The sequence below is a fragment of the Poromitra crassiceps genome (genome assembly GCF_964638095.1).
Source record: "Poromitra crassiceps genome assembly, chromosome: 17".
NCBI lineage: Eukaryota > Metazoa > Chordata > Actinopteri > Beryciformes > Melamphaidae > Poromitra > Poromitra crassiceps.
The window spans coordinates 25,004,835-25,014,485 of NC_139635.1; the positions used below are offsets into that span (position 1 = coordinate 25,004,835).

The window sequence follows — 9,651 nt, forward strand, 5'->3', positions numbered from 1 at the left end:
AACTGCCGCGGGGTTCCGCATTTCTGGGTGTCAAGTGACGTCACGCTGATTCGTCCTATAGAGATCATATCGACATCGGTAAATATCGGTCATCGACCATAACAGCCTAACGACCATAACAGCAATGTTAATGTCATCGGTGCATCCCTATGATCCATATACAATGAAGAGAAGCGATTTTTCAAGCAACTTGTACGATTCTGCTAGTGTTTTCCTATGTAGCCTGCTGCTGGTTGCCCCCCAGCTTGATCACATGGTTTGCAAACAAGCCAACGGTCACTGGTCTCGCCCCGGTCTCCATCTTGACGTGACGTCACCTGAAAACAACTTATATAATAGAGAGCCAAAGTGAAATGTCCCTTCCTGCTTTCTCCCTGTACCAGCGCTGTGAAAAATATGAATGACTGAAACGTAGGGGTTAGTTTCATATAAAAACTACATAGCTCGTGGAAGCTCGTGGCATGTCGCCGGTCTTCAGCTTTGCCCGTAGAGAAAGTGACGTCACTTAGGCGACAGTGCATGTAGTCTTTCTGATTTATAACTTCTAGTACAACAGTTTGGTGACAAACTGCGACTTTCTTGACATGCAAAGTTACGTTTTAAATTGACAAAATTAGCGTTGGCACCCCGTGGCACAATTCAAATGGGATCAAAAAAGTAACCTTATTCTCCGTCCACCGCCATTCAGATTTTTCGCAGCGCTGGTACAGGGAGAAAGCAGGAAGTGACGTTTTACTTTGGCTCTCTATATCCCCAGTACCTGTTGTGGTACTACAGTACTGTTGATCTGGAAGAAGGCTGGAGGGCCGGAACTTCACATGAAAAGAAATGCATATGGAGCCAGAGTGTGCAACGCTTCCTTTGGCCAATAAAATGACATCAACGTAGATACATTCATGTGTCTGCAAAACCTTAACCCCAAAAGCAAGAGAAAAACCAAACAACATATTCTATCTGCAGTCAATCACCACTGAACGCAACACCACTTTTCACCAAAAACTGTAGGTCATTGACACAGACACACACACACACACACACACATACATACACACACACACACACACTACACACACACACACACACACACACAGAACACACACATACACATACACATACACACACACACACACACACCCACCCACGCACGCACGCATGCATGCACGCACACACATACACACACACACACACACACCTTGCGGGGACTGTCCACATAAGTGGGAGCTGTGGTGACATTGGAAGCGTCGGTGGTAGCTACTAAGGTCTTCCCCTGCTGCTGCTGCTGCTGCTGCTGCTCCTCCAGAGTCCTGGAGGGGAAGCAGATCGTTACAGCACCAAAGTATTCCTAGTCAGACTGGGATTCATGGAACAACATGCTGGATTATTTGCAACTCACTTCTGGTTCTGCTCCAGCTCCAGGAGGGCTGATAAAGCAGAGGTGCCCTTCTTGCCTGCCGGGGGCGCTACAGGCTCTGGAGGATACTGGGGCAGAGGACTAGTGACCTGCAGTCCCTTCATCGGCGTGCCTTTCTGACGTGGGGGGAAAAACAGGGAGAGAGAGACAGAGAGTAAAAAAAACAGCACTAAATACCCTCCATCATTCACAATCACATTGGCACTTGTGTGTCGGAAGCAACGGGGAATATGGGAAAAATGTAGCCTGGGTAAACCCAGCCCCCAGTGACCTGCTCTCAGGCTGGTCAGACCTGCTCGCGAGTCACAAGGTAGTAGTGACTGGGAACTCTGAGAGCAGGTCACGTGGGGGCTGGGTTTACCCAGGCTAGGAAAAATGTCCCACAGCGCTCCTATGCAGCCTTGAGCGTGAGGTAACGTTACTGGGAGTTCAAAATAACTGAAGAAGAAGAGACCTGAGGTGAGCTGGCCTGAGAGCGGAGGAGGCCTGCAGCCACACACCCCTCAAGAACTGTGCAGATAAGTCTGTTAGCAAACTGTCAGAGCTTAACTGAAAGCTAACATTAGCAATGAGGCTAACATAGCTTTATCAAAAGGCTCGTTTTGAAGCCAGTACCTCTACCTGCTTGGCTTGAAAATAGACGAGTAGTCGAGTGCAGTCAGGCGAGGAATCAACAAGCCGAACACTCCGGAGTGCAAACTTGCTGCCCTCAGAAAACGCACACCGTTTGCCAGTGATGTGCACACTGACTGTCTGCTCAGGTGACGTTTTCCAAATGGAAAAAATGAAGTAAAAAAAATCCTCTTCATCCCGGGGAGGATTTCTGTTCATCCCAAATACATCTTTAATAAAAAATGTAATTCTTTGTCAATACTTTGTAAACAAAATCCAATATTTTTAAGGCCTTGTTTTTAGAATATTAAATTCAATGCCTTTTTAATACTTGTAAGACCCCGGGGGTGCCCTGTGACTTGACTTGCTGGTCTACATTTAGACTTGAGACTTGGCACTGGAGCAGAGTTGACTCGGGCGGCCACACGTCTCGCTGTGTACAGACTCACTCTGATGATCCTGTCGGAGCGGTGGCGTCGGCGGATGCGGTTGAGGCCCTCGAGGAAGCGGATGAAGCCGTCCAGCAGCAGCCAGTCGGGGGAGCCGCCCCCGGCGCCCGCTCCCTCCCCGTACACGTCCCAGTGGCCCTCGCCGTCCGCCACGCGCCGCGCCCCTCCGGCCGGCAGCAGCAGGAAGCGAGTCCTCCAGAACTTCAGAGAGTCGATCAAACTTGGGAAGCAGGAAATGAAAAGGCTCATTTTAAAAGACTAGCCCTGTTCAAAACCGGTCCCTATTAGAGAAATAGTGGACTATATAGTGTGTTAGCCATTTTGTACTAGTGTCCGAATTCTCAACTGTTCATTTAATTCACTATGTATTTATTCACCTTATTCTTTGCCCATACAAGGACGCTTCTGCATGACGTCATTTTGTAATCGTCTTTCCGGTTTTAGACACGGAAGTAGATTACGCCTACCGTAGTCATTTTTAGACTTGCCAAAAAGCTGTTTTCAAGCAAAAAAAACCCGAACTGTTTTAATGTTTTAATATTTTTCGGGTGAGAACGTAACATATATGTGACCAGTTTATCAGAATAACGCCTATTTGGAAATATTTAACAAGCAGCGAGGACCGGGAGCGCTGACTGTGCTGACACCGGTCGGACTAGCTATCTGTCAAACCCTACTGTAGTTAGGCTACTGGCAGTGAGAAAACACTGTCGACGTGCTTTTGTAACTAACGTTAAATGCCGACCGGGTACAGCCATCGGCTCCTCGCAGCAGTAACGCTATGAACATGTAACTGAAGTTGGCCGCAGTGTAGCTTAATTCTGAATGTTGCCAAACTTCATTCATTATCATAGTGACGTTTTGTTTTGAAATTGGCCGCCAACTAGCGCTGAACCGGAAGAACAAATACAATTGCGTGTAACGCGGAAGAGAGAAAAAGTGGGCGTGGTGAATAAGGTGAATATAGTCCACTGTAAAAAAAACACAATGCAGAGCAATTTCTAGTGAACAGAGAATGTAGCCTACAATTCCTCCCATCTACCACAATGCAATGCTGTCATGTTTACCGAAGGAAAAGAGTGAGGTAGAGTCCAAAACTCGTTTGATCGTTCCCTTTATAGTTCACTATTTGATCAACACTACATGGGGAATAGTGAGTGAGCGAATGAGTGAACCATTCTGAACACAGCGTCGGCTTATGTCAAAGATACTCAACGCACCAACAAGATGACCCATTACGAAATGTTATACACTTCCTGTCTCCTAAGTGGGCGGGGTCACCTCTCCTCCCCGTCCCCCCACCTCGTGTGGAAGTGTTGTGAACGTCGTGTGGATGGATGGAAAATATAGATAACTTGATCATGTTATTACAGCCTATTGCTGGACAAAGCTTGGGCATTAACACATTACTGATGGACTTTTAATAGCCGCTTTCACACCGGCCTTGAAAGCGGTAAATGTTGTGGAATATGTGATCCGTGCCTCCGATGTGAAAGTGATGAAACCGGGGTGGTGAATAATTGTGTTAGGCCTTTCGTTCCGCCAGTGGAGGTAGTCATAGTGCCGTATCACCCTCCACTCCGCCTCCACCTGAAAGGTAGGAGCCGCGACACGGAACAGCCTACTATCAGAAGTAAGATAACCAAAGCATATCTGCAGTCTGTCTCGCCTGTTGTGCGTTAAATAGACTCCTCGGTTATAAGAATAATCTCTCTCGCAATAGGTGCGCACAGAGAAATCCATCTGCAGCCTGCTTTATGGACAGCTGCAAAATTATCTTCAACTCCCCAGAATCTATTCATGCATCCGCACGCAGTAGCCTCTCCAGTAGCCTCTCATAATAATGCAGGTGGAATATGAAGATTTTTCGGTAGCCTACCTTGTCTTGGAGAAGACTTTCAATGATTACAGTTTCTGCATTCTCAGCATATTTGGGTGAGCTGTCGACTGTCATCTTTTCTCTTAGAGCAGCTGTTGAGAGCTGCTGTGCTGTAGGCTACATGGTGATGTTTTGGTTGGTTTGGTTGGTGACCAGCATCATTTTAATTTGTCGGACTTTGATTAATTATAATAATGAAACTCAGCGCCCGTTGTTCGCCCTCGTTTCAATCCGGGAGGGGTGGATGGCTGGATGCTATCTGAAAACGCATTCCGAGGCGGAAATATAGCAGAGCTGCTTGGTCTTGTGTGAAAGCAAAAAATGAAAGCGACTAATGTTTGTGCATTATTTTGCTGCTAAACCCCCTACAAGATCCAGCAGGAGCTACTGTTGCCAGATCTGGCGAGAGTGTGCTACTGAGACAGAGACAGGTCTCCAACAAAGTTCATTTTCTCCTCATTTCCCTGTCTGAAAAATGCCTTTTTAGTGTCAGAATGTTCGGAAGATAAGTGGCTTGTGAAAAATACCTGTCGCTAGTCTCCTAAAAAAACAAACACGTGGCACAGATTCAGGAAACGACTCGCAGTTGGGCCATCTCCCTCTAATAAACAGTCTCTGACTATGTGATTACCAGATAAGCAGGCTAAGAGAGAGAGAGAGAGAGAGAGAGAGAGAGAGAGAGAGAGAGAGAGAGAGAGAGTGTGTGTGTGCATGTGTGTGTCCACCTGAAGTCCTCTGAGCCAGCAGAGCAGATGTACTGGTCCAGGTAGTTCCACTTGTACTCCTCCAGTCTCTCGTGGCCAAACTCCACCCAGCAGGACAGGAAGTGGGTGTCCGAGTGCGGAGGGCACAGGCTGTAGGTGTACTGGATCTGGGCCGATTCACACGGGTACCTAACGCACACACACACACACACACACACACACACACACACAGACACAGACACACACACACACACACACACACACACACACACACACACACACACAAGTAAGGGGCCGATGAACACTCACTTGGGCAGGGAGCAGGTAACGGTGATGAGCACTCACTTGGGCAGGTAGCGGGTAACAGTGATGATCTTGTCTTTGAGGCAGACTTTGTGGAAAGTTCGTCCCATGCTGAGCCAGTAAACAGTCTCCTCCTCCTCCGCTCTGCGTAGAGACACGAGGCCTGGAAGACACGTGAAGGAAGAGACAATGTGACCGAATACCAACATCTATTTTTCACTGCATATTAACTATTATTAAGGGACTGCGTTTGTGAGCGGAGATAGGAAACATAAGAGACTGCGTTTGTGAGCGGAGATAGGAAACATAAGAGACTGCGTTTGTGAGCGGAGATAGGAAACTTTGTGTGTGCGTTTTCCCTGAATAAAGTGGAACTACAAGTCGGCATGCACCAAGTTCCACAATGACTTTTCATAGTAAACACACAAGTACTTATTAATTAAGCGATTATATTCAAGTTCATGCTTTAAAGCAGTGATACTCAACCCGAGGCTCCTCTAGGGTCACATGCGGCTCCTTTATGGGTAGTTGTGGCTCTTTTAAGTCCTACTTAAAATACATAAATAAATAAAAAATCTACAAATAAATAGCGGAAGGAAAGGGACTTTTTTGGATTGTGGCTCTTGCAAAGATTTGTTTGGTCAGTGTGACTCTTGAGTAGGGAAAAGGTTGAGTAACACTGCTTGAAAGAAAACCAAAACATTGACACACAGATGGTTCATCCGATCACCTGCCAGGTATTTGTTAAAGGGATAGGACAGCTTTTTGGGAGTGGTGAGTACTCGAGTCACAACATGTACATAGAGCTTTTTGGCGCCGTTAGAAATATGTGTATTTGGTGACTTTGAACGGCTGTACTGTTTCCTCCAATTCTTTGGCGATACTAACTGGACGACTGTAGCTCACTGTATACTGCACAGGGAGTGATGGTAAAGGCATTGTGTATCTTGCTTATGTATGGGCGATATGGCAAATGGGCAAAACTCCCAAAAAGGTGGCCTATCCCTTTAACGTGCCAACAACATTAAAACATTGTGATGAACAATGATAGACAGATGGTTCATCCAATCACCTGCCAGTTTTTTTTTTTTACGCGCATGGCCTTTTTGAAGCACTTTCCAAAGATGAGGTCCTGTATGGTTCTGTGTAACAAACCATCTAGCAGTGTCAGGTTAGCGGGAAAGTGTGTTCACCAAAACAAATTAAATTTCAGCACTGGCTGACAAAATAAGTGCAGTGTCTTGAACATCACAGATTGGTGATATCTAACGGTGTCAGAGGCTCTTAGGGAAGAGTTCGATTCATCCATGAGTGGACATGCAGGGCCGAGAAACCTTCCAAGTCATTCTGTGCTGGTAAAACAAATAAAATAAAAATAGACATCTAATAAGTGTATTTAAGACAAGGCATCGTTACCTCTGGAGTAGAGTGGACTGCTGCCGAGGGGCGTGGCCACAGCAGGCGGGGGCTTCCTGTTATTGGGTTGGACGATGATCTGGTAGCCCTGCATCAGCCGCTGGCAGATGAACTCCTCAAACACCTGAGGAGCACTCATCACTGGAGCTTCATCCTCCCGCCTGCAGGGGGAGAGACAGGCATGGAGACAGGTCAACAACGGAAATGAGTTTGACGTCTTTACTTTGATTATCCTTGAGGAGTTATTTTATACTGTATGCTTGGTGTATGGTGTCTTTTTTGATTCATTCATTCATTCAACATACAGGCAGAGACACAATGAAATAAAACACCCCAGAGGGAGCTTTATTTAGTCATCTATATGTTGTATTTACGGCTGGGCAATATGGAAAAAAAATCAAATATCAGGATATTTTTGACCATCATATATTGATATCATATATCGATCATATCAATCATATATCATATATCGATCATATATTGATATTACGGCAATATTGTAGGGATAACTATTGGTGTTTTCATAAAATATGTACACAATGATATTTTTGATAATAATTTGATCAATAATAATAATCAGTAATGTGGATAGGTAAAGGCACATAATAGAACAGCTAGAACAGTCTGGTAAGTTAGTTCAGAAAATGACATCACTTTACTGAACGCAGCCTTTAAAAGCTGGAAAATACAACACGTATGCCACAATATTACAATATCCAAAATCGAAGATGATATCTAGTCTCATATAGTATTAGGTAAGGTAAGGTACTTTATTGTCCATGTGGGGAAACTCATTTGCAGTGAGATTCATTTCATGGCGTGACATAAAACAGGACAAGAGATGACATCGACGAATCACAAACACCAATAAGACATGACATCGACGAATCACAGACACCAATAAGACATGACATCGACGAATCACAGACACCAATAAGACATGACATCGACGAATCACAGACACCAATAAGACATGACATCGACGAATCACAGACACCAATATATCACAGTATTGCACAGTCCCTGTGTTGTATAGTAGTCTGACCACAGTGTTGCTCAAATCACGATATTGCACAGTCCAAGAAATTCATAACTTTTTCAAATTCACAGTGTTTACATGCGTTTTTCAGTATGTACAAAATTTTATTATCATAGAAATGTTTTTTTTAGAAAGAACATATCGACATCGGTAAATATCGGTTATCGGCCAAACCAGCAATGTTAATATCGGTTATCGGTATCGGCCAAAATTTTCACATCGGTGCATCCCTAATCTTAAGCATGATGATATCAATATAATATGGATATATTGCCCAGTCCTAGTTGTATTTGTGTGTGTGTGTGTGTGCGCGTGCGTGCGCACCTCTCCAGGTCGGTGTGGGGCAGCAGGTCATAGCAGCCCTCGGTGTAGTCGTTCTGCAGCGCCTGGCGGTCGGGGAAGTAGTCGGTGGTGAGCGGCAGGCAGGCGGGCGTGGTCAGAGACTTCCAGTCCACCCCCACCGTGCAACAGAAGCTGGGCACTGTCGGGGGTGCAGACAGCAGCAGGGCTTCAGGAGCACCCCCCAAAAACACACAGGCAGACGCACAAAGCAAAAAATCCCCAAAGCAAATAGAAATCCATGTACGCAGCAGAGTGGTACATGTGGTGGTACAACAGGATATGAGAAGAAGAAGAAGGGAAGGTAGCAGGTGGATAGGCACAACATGGAGATGGAAAAGAGAGGGTGAGGAGCAGTCACAGACAGGGAGTTGAACAGCGACAGACACACAAAAAATGAAATAAAAAAAAAAAGGAGGGAAGAAGAGAGAAAAAACAGGAAGGGGTTACTTTCATTGGCTTGCTGGTGGTTCCTGAGGGCGCTGGCGGGTGTGCAGCAGTGATGGGATCATGACATGCAGATTGTAGCCCTGTGACAGAAGAAGCTGTGAAAGGCCATCGCTCCCAAGCAGATGACAGGTGTGTTCTGAGCTTAGCATGAGCGTGCGCGCTGAAGTGACAGACCGAGCCAATCAAAAGCAGAGCAATGACATCATGCAAACAGAATCAAAATAATAAATGTGCCAGAGCCATCGGCAAGACTAGAAGCACCGATGTGTACATTCGATCAAGAAGATGAACATATCATGCACACTGCATGCAGATATGCTGGTTGTATTGAAACAGGCCACACCCGTGTAGGAAAACCACCATACAGGTCATTAATTCAAGGATTTTCAAAGCTGGCAATATGACAGCAGTTAAGTTAGAGATCAACAGGAGGAGGCCCAGAGGAAGGAGATACCAAAAGAGACAGAGAGAGTGAAAGAGACAGAGAGAGTGAAAGAGACAGAGAGAGAGGGAGAGAGACAGAGAGAGAAAGAGAGAGGGGAGAGGAGTGGGTAACCCTCAACCACATGACGACCTGTAAGCTCTGTACACCTGCGACCCATGGAGACAAGACACCCGGTGGAGAAACTTGCCTGGCTTCCCTTGAAGGCTTATTACAATCATCTGTTAGGTGGCAAAGATTCTGAAGCCTCCTACTACCAAACTAACAGTGTGTTACGGACACGTGACAAACCAACAGTGTGTTACGGACACGTGACAAACCAACAGTGTGTTACGGACACGTGACAAACCAACAGTGTGTTACGGACACGTGACAAACCAACAGTGTGTTACGGACACGTGACAAACCAACAGTGTGTTACGGACACGTGACAAACCAACAGTGTGTTACGGACACGTGACAAAACCAACAGTGTGTTACGGACACGCGACAAACCAACAGTGTGTTACGGACACGTGACAAACCAACAGTGTGTTACGGACACGTGACAAACCAACAGTGTGTTACGGACACGTGACAAACCAACAGTGTGTTACGGACACGTGAC

The 9,651-nt window shown here is 45.8% G+C and overlaps 1 protein-coding gene across 1 annotated transcript in view; it reads right to left on the reverse strand.

Annotated features, from left to right (window-relative positions):
• The window catches only part of LOC310791764 (GATOR1 complex protein DEPDC5-like), a 45,471-nt gene that overhangs the window by 17,853 nt on the left and 17,967 nt on the right, over positions 1–9,651 (reverse strand). Inside the window, exons 26-32 of the mRNA XM_083653418.1 lie at positions 8,138–8,321; positions 6,775–6,935; positions 5,401–5,521; positions 5,077–5,244; positions 2,473–2,692; positions 1,394–1,527; positions 1,193–1,304 (exon numbers count right to left, since the gene is read on the reverse strand). Of these exons, the coding sequence (XP_083509544.1) occupies positions 1,193–1,304; positions 1,394–1,527; positions 2,473–2,692; positions 5,077–5,244; positions 5,401–5,521; positions 6,775–6,935; positions 8,138–8,321 (1,100 nt within the window). The remainder of the gene's footprint in view (positions 1–1,192; positions 1,305–1,393; positions 1,528–2,472; positions 2,693–5,076; positions 5,245–5,400; positions 5,522–6,774; positions 6,936–8,137; positions 8,322–9,651) is intronic.